Genomic DNA, 18540 nt, shown 5'->3' on the forward strand with positions numbered 1-18540 from the left:
AGGTGCAATGACCAGAACACCTGTGCTGAAGTTTGCATGAGCAAAAAATAAATGTTTGTATTAAGTCATTGTTATTAACTCATAGGTCATTGACTGAAGAGACTGGTTTGACTTAAACTAAGGCAGTACCTTGTCCCCTGATCAGAGCTGACAGATGCAGGGTCAGACAGCTGATTCAAATTCAGTGAAACAAAGACTCTCTCTGGGAAATTAAGAGAGAATCCTGAAGACCAACAGTCACAAGAACTGAGCCCTGTGAATGGCCTGCCCTCTCACAGAGCCCCAAGACTCTCAGAGCGGGTGATCTGGCCTTTCCTCCACACTGGTTTCTTTTCCAGCTCAGCCTCCTGAAGGTCAGGAGTCCATTCTGTGAGGAGGGTCTGGGCTCCTGAAGCCCAAGAAACGGCAGTGCCTCATGGGTTCTAAGGCACCGAAGGGGCCCACCTCCCAGGCAAAGCAAGGCCTTCTAGAGCCTGAAATTGGAAGTTTCCTCCAACATCATCACTGTCTGCTCCTCAGTGTCTGGTGGGACTGTGAGCAGACAATAGGAAACTGGCAGGCCTGGTAATTAGCGCTAATTGTTTATAATATCTGGGCGGCTGCCCGATTTCCCATCCCAGGGTGCCTCGCTGGCTGCCAAGGAACCAGGCTGACGCCCCAGAAACCCTGAACGGGTTATCCCCTCCTCCACAGGGCTAGAGGGAGGAAGAATCAAGTGGTGGCAGGTCCCTGCTGGCCAGAGGACCAACTGCATCAGAGACCCCGCTCCAACTCGGGGTCTTCCCGGGAGAAGGACAGAAGGCAAAAGATACAAAGTCAGGGCTGCTCTGACTCCTCGCTGGTCAAGTGCTTGCTGTGTGACGTCTGGCCAGCTGCTGGTGTCTCTGCCCTTGAATCTTATCTGCAGATGTGCCCACACCGACCGTGGGACTGGGTACAGCCCTTCTTTCCTTTTCTGGCTGCCTGCACTATACCAGTTTTCAATGATTTGAAAATCTCTACTCAGAGGCTCCATTCCCAACGGGAAAGAGCATGCTGAATTACTATTAAGTGCCACATACTTGCTACTACTGAGACCAGGCCTTCCAGAGTAGGAACTCAATACATGTTTATTTTTTTTTTTAATTTTTGGCTCTTCTGGGTCTTCATTGCTTTTACTGACAAACCCTTGTGTGCTAAGTCGCTTCAGTCATGTCTGACTCTTTGTGACCTCGTGGAGTGCAGTCCACCAGGCTCCTCTGTCCGCGGGATTCCCCAAGTAGGAACACTGAAATGTGTTGCCATGCCCTGCTCCAGGGGATCTTCCCGACCCAGGGATTGAACCCACATCTCTTGGGCTGGCCCAGAAGTGGGAAAGCCTACTGGTTGAGACTGAACTTTGGTGTCATATAGACCTTGGATTCCAATGCTGTGCAACCTGGGGTAAGTTTGGTAACCTCTCTGAGCTGCATGTATAAAACCACCCAGCTAAGTTGTTGGAGAGAGTCAATAGGATACTGCAGGCAAAGTGTTTAGCAAACGTACACAGCACTGGCTGGATGAATAAGGGACTGGGATGCTGTGGCCAGCGGGTCTCTGCTGCCTGGCCTGGGAGAGCCTCTTCTCCCTCTCTCATGAAAACATGGTACTTTTGATTTCAAATCTAGTAGGAAGTGCAGTACCTGGGTGCCTGAGAAGAAGCACAGGTCATCTGGGGGTAGCGTGGGAGGCGCAGCTACAGCAGCTGATTCTTCCAAGGGATGCATGTCACACGGGCAGAGGCAGAGACCCGAAACGGGATTAGACCTCATGTTCCTCTGGCCTTTTATTTTGTGTTAATGGTGAAATGAGATTTCCTGCCTCTCAAATCCTGTTAGTTTGGTTTGTGGGGCTGAAACCTATTGTCTTTTATTATTAACCTTTGAGCCCGGTTTGGCCCCTGGATTTTCGTGTTTTCCACGGTTAAAGAAATAATTGGGTTATTTGGGGGTTTGACGTCCACTCTGTTTTCCAGATGGATCGCCTGTCTCGACTCATCGGAAATTACAAGGTGGCCCAGCCCTCGTGATGAGCATGGGTTATGTGGTCCTGAAAGGTTCATGGGCTCTCTGTTCATCCATCACCCCTACCTTTCCATCGTCCATCCGTCCCCCCTCCCACAGCCTCGCAGAGGGTGCAGTACAGCCAGTTCTGCTGTAACATGAAATATACATTCCTAAACACTACAGTACAGGGCAAAGTCCTGCAGTCAAAATCAGAGAGTATGGGGAAAATACGGTTAGGGGCACAACACCCCAAAAGTTTATCAACAATAAAAGAGATAATAAAAATAGTAGCACAGTCTTACACCTGTAAAATGGTTAAGAAATGCACAGACTGGGGTACCAGGGATACATGTCTTTATTTATGGCCAAGTCCCTTTGCTGAAACTATCACAACACTGTTAACCGGCTCTGCTGCTGTTCAGTCACTAAGTCACGTCTGACTCTTTGCGACCCCATGGACTCCAGCACGCCAGGCTCCTCCGTCCTCCACTATCCCCTGGCGTTTACTCAGATTCATGTCCATTGAGTCGGTGACGCTATCTAACCATCCAATATAAAAAAAGAAGTCTTTTAAAAGTGAAATAAATGCGTAGATACTGCAATAAATATGGTGCTCTACCTTGAAGACAGTTTGACATTTGCTTGTGGAAATGAGTGTCAGCAGGTCTGCAGTGTGAGTTACTGCGAAGTGGTGATGGAGGGCTCTCCCAACGGGCGGGTGGGAACTTGTAACACCCGGTGTAGGGGGTGGGGGGCTGAGGGAATGGGCAGAGGCGAGGGCTGTGTTTCGTGCAGTCCCCTACGGGTGTAGTTTCCTGAGTTCCCCTTTTGTTTCTCATGGATGAAATCACACCTGAGCAAAGGCAAAATTTATATTGTGCTCCAATTATTCCAGAATACTTGAATCATGCTGGAACAGATTTGCGTTTTCAAAACAAGCACTGTAGCAGAACTGACCGTGTGCCAGGATATACAGCATCAGCCAACCCTGACTCCAGCTCCAAACTTCTCAAGCTTTCAGGACATTCCCAAACCTGCCTCCTGCTCCCACCCGCCCTGGGCCACGAGAATGTAGCTCCTGGGCATGAAGCCAAGGATTTGATTTATTTTTTATTGATCAAAAGCTTGCCATGAGCCAAGTGCTGATAGTACTAAGTTATCAATATTAACTCATTTAACAACTCTGTGCAAGCTAGGTACTTACTATATGAATACCCATTTTCCAGAAGGGGAAACCAAGCCACAGAAACGTTAAGTAACCTGACCAAGATCACACGGCTGGTAAGTGGCTGATCTGGGATCTGAACCTGGGAGTCTGGTTCTGGGGTTCATCTCAACCTGCTACACTGTCTCCATGTCCTGGGGGACCTCAGGCTTCCCCAGGACAGAGCACGGGGATCTGCAGTCTTGGCCCTGGGGTCAGGCAGGCCTGGATATGAGCCCGGATTCCCCCGCCTCACTGGTCGAACAGACACAGCCTTTGCTGCTTAGACCCTGGGTCTGCTTTTCAGAGAAGCAGGAGTGAACAGTGGTAGCACACCCTTGGTGCGATTGTAAGGATTACGTGAGATAAACGCCTTAGAACCGATTCCGGTGTAGTCAAGTACTCAACCAATACCAGTGCTTGTAAAACAGAAGCAAACGAATCCCCATCGCCGAGCCGCTGGCCACATCCAGTGCTGGTTTGTCCTTTGGGCATGATGTATGCAAAACAACAGAAAGGGCGAAGGAGAAGGAGGTTCTGACCACCGACCCGAACTCCCGGGCCCTCGGTGATGAGGCAGACAGCCCTGACCGGAAGCCTCCCTGAGGCCGGGTGCAGCGGCCCTGGCGTCAGCTCACACTCTACTCTCCAGGGCTGTGGGCACCATGACCCAGACACCCAGGGAGCCGTGTGCCGATGACCCAAACGCCACAGGACCACGAGGGGTAGAGGGAAGGAGGAGGGCCTCCGGCAGCCAGTGTGGAGAGCTGTGGGTTTACAGGGCGGATGTACGATGCAGGAGGCTGCGGAGGGGCGGGAAGGAGAGGCATGCGTGTGTGTGCGTGTGAGTGCATGCGTGCATGCATATGTGGGTACACAGTCCCAACCCATCACTCATCCAGATTTGCAGCACCCACTGCGGGCCAGGCCCCGGACTGAACAGGCACCAGACTCAAGTGCCTGGACAGACAGACACGTGTAACAAGTACAGCAGAACTGCTGGGCGCTGTGGTGGGGGAAGACCCGGCTGTGGAAGCTGCGGACGGACCTAGAGGAGTGGCGGATTTCCCCTGCCCACTCCCAGGACGGACACTATCAATCAACCCCAACGCTCCCACCAAGCCTGGACTGGACTTCAGAACCCTTCTCAACACAACACTTCAGGGAGCCACGATCAATTAGCTGGAGGTGGCACACGAGATAAAGCTCATGTTCTTAGCTGAGATCTGGAGGAGGAATGAGTCGGGGGCTAAGAGGGAGGAGGGGTAGGAAAGAGAGTGTCAGGGGAAGGGAGCAATGTATGCAAAGACCAGGAGGTGAGACGGAGGGCAGGGCAAGAGGTTCAGTGATGGAGCTGGGGCACACAGCTTGGGGGGGAAAGGGGGGAGGCTGGCAGAATCCAGAGAAAATAAGTGCCGAGTGACAGACCACGCAGTTCGGACCACAAAGGAGACTTGCAGGTATCCAGACAAGAGTGATGAGTGGCCTCATGGCTGGGGGAAAGGGGGGATGGATGGAGTCAAGGACAATTAAGAGGGAAATGGTAGAGCCCAGTCAAGGGTTGGATACGGAGTGACAGAGAGCGAGAGGCGTCTGGGAGAGCCTTCTGGTTTGGGCACCTGGAAGACAGTGGTGCTGTGCATTCAGAAAAGGTACTAGATTCTGCTGTCATCCCCCACATCCTCTGACCCCCACCAAGTCAGTGCTCACAGACTTCTAACTGTTGGCACCTGCATCCCTCTAGCTACGTTCCTCTGGCCAACAAGGAATTGCTCTGGTCTCCAGAGCCCTCATTTCCAGAGGAAGGGCAGAACACTTAACTGTGAGCAGCCGTCAACCAGTAACCAGTAAGAGTGGAAGTATAAATACCGCAGCTCCCTGGCCTCCCAGGGAGTGACCCTCAGGCACCTGTGTCAGGCTGGCTCTGAGACCCCCATCAAGGTTAAGCTCTGGATACACACAGTGGCAGCTGGCTTCTCAGCACACACGTCACTGGATGCCTCCCTTGCCCTGTCTCTCTTATGGGTTCCTCCACCATGTTTTCCAGAACCACCTTCCAAGTGAAATGCTTGCACTCAAATCCATGCCTTGTGTCTGGTTTTGGGAAATCCAAACAGAAGCAGATGGTCACCAGGGAGTATCTCAGGATGGATGAGGGGTCTGGGGAGGTACCGTTCTCCTGGCCCTTTCTCAGGAGTATTGAATCCTTGCCCTTTATCTGGGGAGATGCTCAGAGAGGTGGGCAGTGGGAGCTTGGCTGGTTGCCCAACTCATAGCTGTTCCCTTCCATCCTTAACATGCAGAACCAACTTTTCCATCAGGCAGAAAGGGGCACTGGGAAGGAAAACCATTCCCCAGTCCCCAAGGATAAACCATGACTAGTCCACCATGCTGAAGTCTGCAGAGTGTAAAACATGGAGAGATCACTGAGCCACCAAACCATGCTGGAAGCATCCACCTCTGGAAATCTTGACAGACACAGCCATTAAATGAGGGAGGGAGTCGAGTAGAATGGTTAAGGGCAGATTCCAAATGCTAGACTTGAATCCCCAAAATTGATGTCACTCACTGGCTGTATGAAACTGTTAGTTGCTCAGTTATGTCTGACTCTTTGCAACCCCACAGATTGTAGCCCACCAGGCTCCTCCATCCATGGAATTCTCCAGGCAAGAATACTGGAGTGGGCTGCCATGCCCTCCTCCAGGGGATCTTTCTAACCCTGGGATCGAACCTGGGTCTCCTGCATTGCAGGCAGATTCTTTCCCATCTGAGCCACCAGGGAAGCCACTCTGGCTATGTGACCTTGGGCAATTTAATTAACCTCTCCTGGCTTTCATTTCCTCATTTGTAACATGAGGATACTAACAGTTCCAGGGTTATCAGGTTACTGGGAGAATTAAATGAGTCAATAAATGTAAAAACAGTTAGCACAGTGTCTGCCCATAGCAAGTACTCTTATAAAGTGTTCACTCTAGAACATTATTACCCTTAAGCCAGAGCTTCTCAACCTTAACCCATGAAACACCTGGGGATCTTGTTAGAAGCCTGAGATGATGCATTTATTTTCCTTTCTTCTTTTTTTTGGATGTGCCACACAGTAGGCGGGATCTTAGGATCTTAGTTCCTGCACCAGGAATGGAACCCCGCCCCCCTGCAGTGGAACTGTGGAGTCTTAACCACTCGACTGCCAGGGAAGTACCAAGAGATGCTATACTTCCAACAAGGTCCCAGGGGATGGTGCTGCTGCTGGGCTGAGAATCACACTTTGAGCAGCAAGGGCTCAACCCACTGTAACTGGTACTGTGTAACCTGGAGCCCAAGGATCATCACTGGTAGAATGGCCCACCCCAATGTGCACCCCTTCCCCAGCCCTGAGCCCTAGTGAGGACACAGCATTTCCAAAGTTCTCTGTGCCTGTCCTTTGCAGCTCTCACTACACTACTAGTTGAGTGGTCGGTGGAAGGCAGGGTCCCCGAGGTGCTCAGTCCGACTGTCCAGCATACTGTAGATGCTGAATGAAAACCCACATGGTAGCATCCCTGGGCCCACTTGCAGGAATACGCACGCCCTGCAGCGCCAGGGGCTGCAGGCTGGTGGGGGCTGCACAAAGGCACTGGCTCTCTGTAAGCCTCAGCTGGGCTGGCAGAAGCCCAGGGGGAGGACGGTCACACCCCCTCCTGTTTCACAGCCTGGCATCTGGGTCCTGCTAGTGCCCAAAATACCTCCAAAACAAAGAGGAGGCCGACTACCGCTCAGTGTCCCCACCTGTCCCTCCGTCCCTTCGACCTCCCTTCCTCAGCCAGGTGCATGTTGGGGGTGGGTAGCAGCACCTGGCTGGGCTCCACCAAGACCTGGTCCCTCTCAGGAGGGCAAGACTCTCCCCTCTGCGGGACAAAGGACCCTCAAACCCACCTGATCCTTCCTCAACTGTCTCAAGACACCCACCACAAACCTTTTAACAATCATAATAATCATCACAGGAGACTTCCCTGGTGGTCCAGTGGCTAAGCCTCTGTGCTCCCAATGCAGGGGGCGCAGGTTCCATCCCTGGTCAGGGAACTAGAACCCACATGCCACAACTAAAGATCCTGCATGCCTCAACTAGGACTTGGCACAGCCAAGTAAAGAAAGAAATTTTTTAAAAATCATAATCATTACCGCCAACATTTATTCCATGCTTACCTTGTGCTAAGTACATTCTAGACACAATTATAACAAGGAGCAAAATGCCCAAATAACAGTGGTTAAATTGACAAACAATGGTAATAGCTATAATAACAAAAATGCTTGCAATGTGCCAGCCACTGTTCTAAGTGCTTTGACATATGTTAGTTCATTGAATCCCCACAACAACTCTATTAATGGTCTGTACTATTCTGGACCTCTTTCTATAGATGAAGAAACTGGGCTCAGAGAGGTAAGGTAACTTCCCCCAAAGTCACACAGCTCTGAAGAAGCAGAAATGAGGCCCAATCAGTACTGTCTGACTCCAGAGTCCTGACTTTGAACATGTTTGTAATATAATCTGACTCTCTGGGCCCTTAAAGCAGGTGACAGCAAACGACAAGAGCCACGTCCCAAGCATCTGTCACGTGCAGGCATCATTTCCTTTCTTCCTCACAATGCCCTCCTACACTGCTCCCGTGGACAAGTCCTGTGGCCTCTCTGAGCCTTCAGCTCCTCTTCTGGAAAACTGGAATGTAGGTTTGACCCCCTGCTGCTGTTCCCTGCACCATGATACCACCTCCTCAACCTGGTCCTCTGACCTGCCCATGAGGCTAACAGACGAGACGTGTCTCAGCCTCCCTAAAACTCAAAGAGGACTAGGGACATGCCCAAGGCCACTCGGGGTCAGTGGCCAGGCCGGGACCAGGACCCAAATCTCCCGATCCCCTGAAACTCAGCAGGGACCCACTGCTACCCTGACGCCTAGACTGCCTCCCTTCAAGTTTCGCTGTCTTGCCGAGTTTCTCAGGTTAAAGCAAACATTTGTTCCCTTCGTCCTCCTCTTCTCCCTCTGCCTTCCGCATGTCCTCCTCCTCTTCTCGCCCTCCGGAAAGTCTCCCTAGGAGGTGGGCGGGCCAGCAGCATCTGCCAAGGCAAGGCCATTGAGAGAGACCGCAGATGCCCAGTTTAGGAGGGCTGGGGGCGGGAAGGCTTTCAGGCGGCAGAGCCCCCAGCTGCAAGGCAGGGCCGAAACTGGAGGGTGTCTGCCCGTGGACGAGCCACTCAGCCAGAACCAGCCAGTGGAACTTTCTGCGCCGATGGAAATGTCCAACGCCTGCACAGTCCAATACGGTGGGTGCTGAACACAGGCTGCCATGGAGCACTTGAAATACGGCGAGAGCGACAGAGGAACAGAATATTTCATCTTCACTCACTTACACTTAAACAGTCGCATGCGCCTGGGGTCTACCATACTGGACAGCAGGGAGCTTAACTTTTCCACGGCCCAGTCTTCTCGTGTGCTTCACAAGGGTCATGATACCCCCGTCCTCCCTGGCTGAGGACGGCTGAGATAATGAAGCAACGGGGTACCGTGATACAAGCCCCACTAAGAGTCTGGATGCCTGGGTTCCAGACCTATGAACGTGCTGTGTGACCCAGGCCAAGCCCCTCAGCCTCACTGAGTGCCCTGGTCATCTGTACAATGAGGAAGTCACTGTGGACCACAGTTTCTTTGACAGGGGGGCTTAGGGGAATCTGGGAGCCCCCTAGAGTTAAATGAAATGTGTCTGTGTGACCACGCATGTGAGAATGAGTGTGTGCGGTGTGCGTGTGTTAGGGTGCACATATGCGTATTTATCAGGGGAAAGCAGGCTCCAAGCTTTCCCAAAATTCTCAAAGTGAAAGTGCAACGTCAGTCACTCAGTCGTGTCCGACTCTTCGTGACCCCATGGACTGCAGCCCACCAGGCGCCTCTGTCCATCGGATTTTCCAGGCGAGAATACTAGAGTGGGTAGCCACTGCCTTCTCCAGGGGATCTTCCCCACCCAGGGATTCAGCCCGGGTCTCCCGCATTGCAGGCAGATTCTTTACAGCCTGAGCCACCAGGGAAGCCCGACAGTGAGAGCCCCAGTCTAGACTGATCTTGTCCCAGGGAGTCTTTTAAAGTTGGAACTCCCAAGCTCCGCTCTCATGGAGTCTGAGTCAGTGGCTTGGATTCAGGGTCCCAAGATCGGTATTTGTAACAAGTTCCAGGCAATTCTGATGTACAGCCGGGGGAGAGAAACAGGCGAGGAGCCAGCTGGACCTCATGTGCTATGACTTGATGTGTGTGAAACTCCTTATCAGGCAGTAGTACATATTTTAAAAAACCAATTGGGATTTAAGGCAACTAAGAGAGTTAAAGAGGAAATAACCACCATCCCAACAAAACCCCTCTCAATCCCCTTTCTTCATTAACCTCTGCTGTGGCAGCCATTGTGCCAGGCGTTTTATAAATATTAACCCATTTAACCCTCCTACCACCCCCTATGAGGCTGGTGCTACTGTCTCCATGTTATAGATGAGAAAACCGAGGCGCAGAGAGGTGACTTGCCCAGGATCACACTGTCAGTGAGCAGTGCAGCTAGGGTTGAGACCCAGATAGTTGGGTACCAGATCCATGCCCCACTCACACCTCCTCGGAGAATTGTTGGCTTTCATCACCTCCCTTCCGAGGCTGAGGATGACCGAGGTGCCCAGAGTGAGCACCCCTCCTGGCCTGAGGCTGACCCAGGGCTCCTAGAGGGCACTGCTCCGTCCCTCCCGCCCACCCCACACCCCAGACGACTGCGGGCCCCACACTCACTTGCCCTCGGAGCCATAGCTATTCATGCTGTCCTCGATGGACTCGTGGCTGGCCTGGCGCAGGGTCCGGCTGGGCATCTCCACAGCCAGGCCGGTCTCCGTGCTCCTCTGGATGGCCCCCTTCAACCTCCGGCTGTCCCCTTCCGGGCAGAGTGGTCCAGAGAGACGGGGAGAGAGACGGGGTGGGAGAGAAGAGAGAGACCAGTCCTCTGGTTAGTCTTTCGGAGGCTGGTGGCTGCCCAGCGTGGGTTTTCACGCCCCGCCTGGTTCAACAATCTCCTCCAACCACCAGCCTCACCTGCACGCACCCTCCCAGGGGCAGCTTGCCCAAATACTCACCCATCAAACAGCATCACATGAGTTCTATTAACTGGCAGATTCATTTACAGGTGCTTTTTTTAAAAAATTGAAGTATAGTTGATTTACAACATTGTGTTAGTTTTAGGTATACAGCAACATGATTCAGGTTTTTTTTTTTTTTCAAATTAAATTCCATTATAGGTTATTACAAGATATCGAATATAATTCCCTGTGAAGAAGTGAAGTGAAGTGAAAGCCGCTCAGTCGTGTCTGACTCTTTGCAACCCCATGGACTGCAGCCTGCCATGCTCCTCTGTCTGTGGAATTATCCAGGCAATTCCACTGGAGTGGATAGCTATTCCCTTCTCCAGGGGATCTTCCCGACCCAGAAATGGAACCCAGGTCTCCTGCATGGTAGGCGGATTCTTTACCAGCTGAACTACCAGGAAGTCCTATAATTAATTCCCTCTGCTGTACAGTACATCTTTGTTGCTTATCTATTTTATGTACAGTAGCTTGAATCTGTTAATCCCATACTCCCAATCTCTCCCTCTCTCCCCTTTGGTAATAACAAGTTTCTTTTCTACGTTTATGAATCTGTTTCTGCTTTGTATATAGATTCATTTGTATTATTTCTAGATTCCACATATAGGGTTTATCATATAGTATTTGTCTTTCTCTGTCTGACTTACTTCACTAAGTAAAATATTCTCTAGGTTCATCCAACATGTACTGTTTCTTGAATTCATTTCTGCCCTGCAATCTTCTCCAAATCACTTCCCTCCTCCTCTTCAGTTACTATTTATCGAGCACCTACGATGTATCATATTCTCTGTCAAGCGCTTTTCGTGGATTTAAACCAGGGTTTCTCCACCTCAGCACAGCCGGCAAGGGGACGCATTATTGTTTAGCGGTCAGGCTGTCCTGTGCACTGTGGGAGGTCTAGCCCGTCTTCCTGGCCTCTGCCCACAGATGCTAGTCCTCCTTCCAGGTCAGTCGTGGCAGCCAAAAATGTCTCCAAACATGGCCAAACATCTCCTGGAGTGGAAACAAAAATCACCCTTGGTCGAGGATCACCCAATTAGATCACTGGCTCTGAAACCACACTGCCCCAGGTTTAAGTCCTGGATCTCCTTCTCACTGACGGTGAGACTCTGGGCAAATTATTAACCTCCCTGTGCCTCTTTCCTCCACGGTAAAATTGGAGAACAACGTGGTCCTCTGCCCTTCTTTTCAATTTTTTGGCTGCACCATATGGCATGTAGGATCCTAGTTCCTCGACCAGGGATTGAACCCATGTCCCCTGCAGGAGAAGTATGATGTCCTAACCACTGGCCAGCCAAGGAAGTCCGATCCTCTGCCCTTCTATTCCCTACCTCTCACCATCCTCTCCCCATCCGGCAGCTCTCACTTTCGCTTCCACTGTGAGCAAACATTATCCTATCCAAGCTGTCCTTGATCCTCTCCTGGCCCAGCCTCTCTCTGCCCCGTGCCCTGCCGTGGTTTTCTTCCTGATGCTCACCACCTCTGATGTGTTCTACACCGTCGGTTTACTGACTAGCTTCCTTCACACAGAAGGTAAACCCCATGAGGACAGCGAATTTCACTGTGTCGAATGTTGAAGCCCCAGGGCCAAGAACAGAGTCTAGCCATTGGAAAGTGAAAGTGAAAGTCGCTCGTGTCCTACTCTTTGCAACTCCACGGACTATACAGTCCACAGAATTCTCCGGGCCAGAATACTGGAGTAGGTAGCCTTTCCCTTCTCCAGGGGAATCTTCCCAACCCAGGGAGTGAACCCAGATCTCCTGCACTGTGCACTGCAGACAGATTCTCTACCAGCTGAGCCACCGGGTAAGCCCAAGAAAACTGGAATGGGGAGCCTATCCCTTCTCCAGTGGATCTTCCCAACCCAGGAATCAAACCAGGGTCTCCAACATTGCAGGCGGATTCTTTACCAGCTGAGCTATGAGGGAAGCGCCTAGCCTTTGAAGTGCTCAAGTAGTAACTGCTGGATGAACGGGTATCCGCCCTGAGAGTGGGGCTAATCCTCAGTCACTCAGGAAGCAGTTGCTCCTGCTTCCTCCATATTTAGCACCGAGGACATGAGGTTAAGGGGCTGGTCCAAGCCCTAGGGCCCTAAGGTGGAAGTGGAGGCATGGGGGTGAGGATCTGACCCCAAAGGGGTCTCTTTGCTCCATGCTCCACAGCCTAGTGATCAAGGCAAGCTTTACGTCCCCCACCACCCTGGAGGGGTGTGGGTTCTAGGGGTGGAGGTGGATCTTTAGTGGGACCTTCCCTGCCTCCCCAGAGTCTGGGATGAGCTGATAGACCTCAGGGCCTTCAGCAGTGCTCACAAATGGACCCACCAAACCCCATCATCCTGCTGAGTAAAAGGATGGGGAGCTGGGTCTGTGTGAGGAGAGAGGGTGAGGCCGGGGCACCTCCTGCTGGACCTCTCCCTTCCTCCTCCCAACTCAACGATGATGCCCCCTTCCTCCCCAACCTGCAGGCAGACAGACATGTGCGTACACACACAGAGATATAGGTGCTTTGTGTGTGCTTCTCAGAGGGTGTACCCACGTTTCTCTCCTACACACATCTGCGTAATTCAGGCACACAGATGCCCACGTACTCAGAAAATCACACACACACACGTGGAGGAATATACCTGCAAAGATGCAGTTTGTTGACCTACGTCTAAGCGTCCACATTTGTGTGTTGCCATGGGTCTCGGCCCTGGAGGACAGCATGGCAATTCACCCCAGCTTTCTCACCTTAGAATCCCACGCACCGAGGAGCCTGGGGGGACTGCGGTCTATAGGGTCGTGCAGAATCGGACACAACTGAAGTGACTTAGCACACACGCACCCCTGGGTCTCTGCACACCTGCCATTCTACTTCTGAGGCTCAATGGGCAGGTGTCTGGGCGTGTGCCTGGCACACACAGACGCATCACCGTAAGAAGTGTGCACCAACCCACTCAAGAAAGCCCACCAAGAAACTGACAGAGTGTGCGTGTGTGTGTGTCTGTGTCCGCGTGTGTCACTCTGGTGTTTCTCGTCCTTATGGGGGAAGCTGGGTCTCCCTGTGTCTGTTTCCTGTCATCCCGCCCCTTGTTCTTTCCCTCATTTGTATCTGAAGTCCCTCTCCCAATAGTTCTCTGTTTCTCTGTGTACAGCAGGGTCAGGGGCACAGAAAGATTCAGAAACACACACGTGTTCACACAGACTCACAGGCACAGAGGAACATCCCTCCACTCACACACACACACGCATGCACAGTCACGTCCAAGGACAACACCCTCCCTACACCGGGGATACACCTACACACAAATCTCATCTCTGGGTCCTCTTGGGGAACCTTGACCTAAGACACATGGCTAAGCTGTTATCCGAAGGAAGTTAAGGTTCAAACATCATTGCACAGGTGGGTTCCAGCATCACAATGGAAACACCATTCCCTCCAAGAAAACCAGTGATAAAAAGAGCAGATGCACAAAGATGAAGGCGTGAAGTTCGGAGGGGATGGTTAACGGGGTCAGATGAGAGGTTCTGTCGTCCATGGTTATCAGAAGGCTCCACTGAAGAGACCCCAGGTTTGAGTCCTGTACCCTTCGGGTTTCAGCTGTGAGGCTGCCCTCAAGCTGGCCACTGTGATGCACGAGTAGATGGAGTGTGGATGACCTATTTCTGGCGACCCACTCCCGCCTGCTGTACCCTGCGGGTTTGAAGTCCCTCCTCTCCCAACCTGTGCGGAGTGTGTGTGTGTGTGTGTGTGTGTGTGTGTGTGTGTGTGTGTGTCGCTGGGGGTGGGGGAAGGCAGTAGGCAGAGGGTGAGTTTGAAGTCCCTCCTCTCCCAACCTGTGCGGAGTGTGTGTGTGTGTGTGTGTGTGTGTGTGTGTGTGTGTGTCGCTGGGGGTGGGGGAAGGCAGTAGGCAGAGGGTGTGTGTGGACGGCCAGAGTCCCATCAAACCCCAGCAGCAACTTTTCGGGTACCAACACGACTACGTGCTAAACATACACCTGATGAGGACGGAAGAGGGAACAAGAAGGAAGGGGTTCCTGCCTCCCTGGGACTCACAGTTCAGAGGTGGAGGTGGACATTAAACACAGGATCACGCTGATGAATCGCAAGTACGTAAACGGTTTCACGGAACCAGAAAAAGATGTAATGACAGCACTCACCAGGGGAGGGTAATAGGAGGGAGACTAATGCAGGCGACTGATTACTTCATCGTTCGAATGACAGTCACTTCAGACCCGCCCCTTGGCCTCCGTGACGGTGGGTTCTAGTAGATCCCTCCCGTGCCTGAGCCTTGCCAGCACCCTATACATGAGACCCTGGCTACCCAGTCCTTAGGTTTTCTTTCTCGTTAGAGGCTCTCCCTTGCTGATTTCATTCCCCTTCCCCATGAGCACCACCCTAAGCAAAGGAATCCTACGCCTCAATCTGCGGCCCTTAACTCTATCAAGAGCAGTACTTTGGGGCTTCTGTGGTGGCTCCGTGGTAAAGAATCTGGCTGCCAGTGCAGGAGACCTGGGTTCGATGCCTGGTCTGAGAAGACCCCACAAGCAACCACAACTACTGAGCCTGTGCTCTAGGGCTCAGGAGCTATAACTACTGAAACCCACACGCCCCAGAGCCCATACTCTGCAACAAGAGAAGCCACCGTGGGACTTCTCTGGCGGTCCAGTGATTAAGACTCCAGGCTTCCAATGCAGGGGGCACCGGTTCGATCCCTGGTGCAGAACTAAGATCCCACAAACCGCGCCACATGTCCCCCCAAAAAAGATAATGAGAAGCTCAGACACCACAACTAGAGAGTAGCCCCTGCTTACTGAAACTAGAGAAAAGCCCTCGCAGCAACAAAGACCCAGCACGGCCATAAATAAATAAAATTACATATCAAAAGAGAGCAATTCTTCCAACTGCATTTTGGACATCGCTACCTGGATGATGAACTGGCTCCCTGAATACAACTTGACCCACCCCACTTCCCCCAAACAATTCTTTTTGACTTCTGTTCCGAATTTTCCCAGGCACCCAGACTCAGAACCCCCAAGGACATCTCTGACCTTTCCCCCTTTCTCATTAGATGCCAGGTTGTATCAAATCTTTGCCCTTAATATCTCTTAGCTCTCTCCTTTTCTGTCCATTTTCGCTGCCAACCACCCTAATTACCCCAAGTCTAAATTATCTTAACAACCTCTTAACCAATCTCCCTGCTTCCAACCCACCCACTCAGCAAGTCATTAACAGGTTAACAATCTTAAAATACCACTTCAGACCAAGAATATTTCCTTCTGAGTAATTCATAAATTCACAAACAGACAAGTACACCAAGCTATGCAAGAAGAGACCTCCCCACAGTATCATTTACACCAATGAAATGCTGGAATTAAAGGTCTGTCAATGGGGATGGCTTTACTAAATGGCACATCCCCACAATAAAACACTGCAAATGTTAGAAAGAATCATCAAGACCTACATCTACAGTGACATAGAAAGACTGCCTCAGCATACTGTGGAGTTAAAAAAGTATGCTGCAGGACGGTATGTAAAACAGAAGACCATTTTTGTAAAGCTATAGATAGTGTAGCTTTATCTTTCTCTTTATGCATAGACACAGAAAAACCTGGGAGGATGTGACCCAAACTGTTAATGGGGAATAACGATAGGAAGAAAGATCGTTAGAGGGGATGCGAGAAGATTGTTTTTCTGGTAACTTTTAAAAAATTCATTAATCTTTGGCTGCACTGGGTCTTCGTTGCTGCATTTTCTCTAATCGCCAAGAGCAATGGCTACTCTGTTTGCAGGGCACGAGTTTCTCCTTGCGGAAGCTTGTCTTCAGAATACAGGCTCTAGGGCATTCAGGCTTTAGCAGGCTTGGCTGTTCCGTGGCACATGGAACCTCCCTAGACCGGAGACCGAACCATGTCCCCTGCATTGGCAGGCAGATTCTTAACCACTGAACCACCAGCGAAGTCCTTTTGTGGCTTTTTCATCTAAGTGTATGATACAGACAGAAATGTGAACAAACCTTTAGTGTACAGCTTGATGGGTTTTCGCAAAGTAAACACCCGTGTAACCAGCAGCCAGATGAAGAAACAGTGTTGCCAGGACCCCGGAGGTCCACAGTGCCCAGGCTTCTGGGCTATCTTGCTCCATGAGGGCAGCCACTATCCTGATCTCAAACATCGGATATTAGTTTTGCCTGTTTTTGAACTTTATACACAGAGCATGGTCTTTGGTGGGGCGGGGCTGGATTCTTCTGCTCAACCTTATATTGACTATATGAGATGCACCCGCGTTGTTGCCCGTACCTGTAGACTGTTTATCATCACTGCTATGCAGCCTTTCACTCTATGAATATTCTGTAGCACAACCTACTTGTCCATTGTACTGTTGGCATTTCATTTCTTCCCCCCAGGCTGGGGCTATTAGAAATAATCCTGCTGTGATTACTTTAGTGCATGGCCTTTGCTGAATATTTGTACCTGCGTATCTCAGAAATATACCTAAGGGTGGAACTGCTGGGTCACAGGGCAAGCATCTCTTCAGCTTTAGCAGACGCTGCCAAATGATTTTCCAAAGAAGCTGTACCAATTTACACTCCAATCAGCCCAGTGGGGATATTTTATTTCTCTTTGGTAGGCTGTGGTATCTTTTCAAGGTTTTATAGTTAAGAGTATGAATTCTAGAATGGAAATGAAGGTAAAATATAAATTTATAAATAAATCATAACCCCATGCCATGATCCTATTTAAAACTTTAGAATGGCTCCCCACTGCCCCTCAAATGAGGTACCCCCTTCACACCCAGGTATTCACAACTCTCCATTACCTGATTCCCCTCCACCTGCTCCTGGTTTCCGCTCCATCTCTGCACTCCAGCCCAGCTGAGCATCTCTGTGCTCCAGGTACATCCTCAATAGCTTCCTCAGCCCCATTCTCTCTCCTTTGCTTTCCTGCCATCCTCATCTTCCCTATCAAAATTCTAACCATACTCCAGAGTTAAGCTTTAAATAACAGTTTATCAGGAACTCACCAAACTCTTAGGGCTGTTATGAGGATTAAGTATAATAAGGTAATGTAATAAAATAATGACATTTAATCCTCTGGACATCCTAGGTGGGCTGTAGCACACAGTAAGCACTCGAGAAGATGATTATTATTAACATTAGTATTACCAAAAAACTATTAGTATCACCACTGTGCCAGATGCTATGCCTAGTGTTTTACATAGGCATCTTCTCATTTTAATTCTCACAATAAGTTGTGAGATAAATACTATCCCATTTTAGAGGGTAAGAAAATGAGGATAAGTAGGATTAAGCAACCGTCCCAAGGACACACACAGCTACCAAGGGCAGAACCGGAATTCAAGCCCATGTCTTTCTGACTCATGTTTTTAATGAACCACTAAACTCACTATGCTCTATCACAGAATTCAAATGCCATCTCTTCCACAAAACCTTCTCTGATCAAACTCTCTGAGTCCCAGGGGGCACTTCATCTTCACTCTTATTGGGTATCTATTCCACTGCACCTTGAAATACAGTCCCTGGTCAACCTACTTGATATCCTGTCTACCGTGTAAGCTCATTCCGCCCTCATTTCCCTTCAGAACCATGGACAGCACCCAGCATTGCCCATCCCACTAACAGTGTGTTTAATTGAATTGCTTTTATTTTTAGAACATCCTCAAGAAATGTGTAAATCCTCCAGTAAAGAAAACAAGTAAGTCTCATTCAGTTGTCCACACTGAGTATGAATGTGTTACTGTACCTCCTCTCAAAAGCAAGTATTCATGAAGAAACAGGATAACAAAATGACAATAAATTATTAGTTGACATTATTTCTGGCACTTACTCTTTAGCAGACACTATTTATATATATATATATATATATATATACACATGGTATTTTACATGTGTTGTGGTTAGTAGCTCAGTCGTGTCCAACTCTTTGCAACCCCATGGATGGGAGCCTACCAGGCTCCTCTGTCCTCAGGGATTCTCCAGGCAAAAATATTGGAGTGGGTTGCCATGCCCTCCTCCAGGGGATCTTCCCAACCCAGGGATGGAACCCAGGCCTCCCGCATTGTAGGCAGATTCTTTACCGAATGAACCACCAGGGAAGCCCTTATGTATGTTAAATTAATATAAATTATAATATACAAATTGTACATGTGCGTGTATGCCAGGTGGCTTCATTCATG

The 18540-nt window shown here is 50.3% G+C and overlaps 1 protein-coding gene across 2 annotated transcripts in view; it reads right to left on the reverse strand.

The window, feature by feature from the left end:
• RIMS4 (regulating synaptic membrane exocytosis 4) overlaps positions 1-18540 on the reverse strand; it is a 65885-nt gene that overhangs the window by 9709 nt on the left and 37636 nt on the right. For both annotated transcript variants that reach the window (XM_065919786.1, XM_065919787.1), the window contains one exon: positions 10022-10160. In XM_065919786.1, the coding sequence (XP_065775858.1) occupies positions 10022-10160 (139 nt within the window). The remainder of the gene's footprint in view (positions 1-10021; positions 10161-18540) is intronic.

This window comes from Muntiacus reevesi, chromosome 2, assembly GCF_963930625.1.
Source record: "Muntiacus reevesi chromosome 2, mMunRee1.1, whole genome shotgun sequence".
Taxonomy (NCBI): Eukaryota; Metazoa; Chordata; class Mammalia; order Artiodactyla; family Cervidae; genus Muntiacus; species Muntiacus reevesi.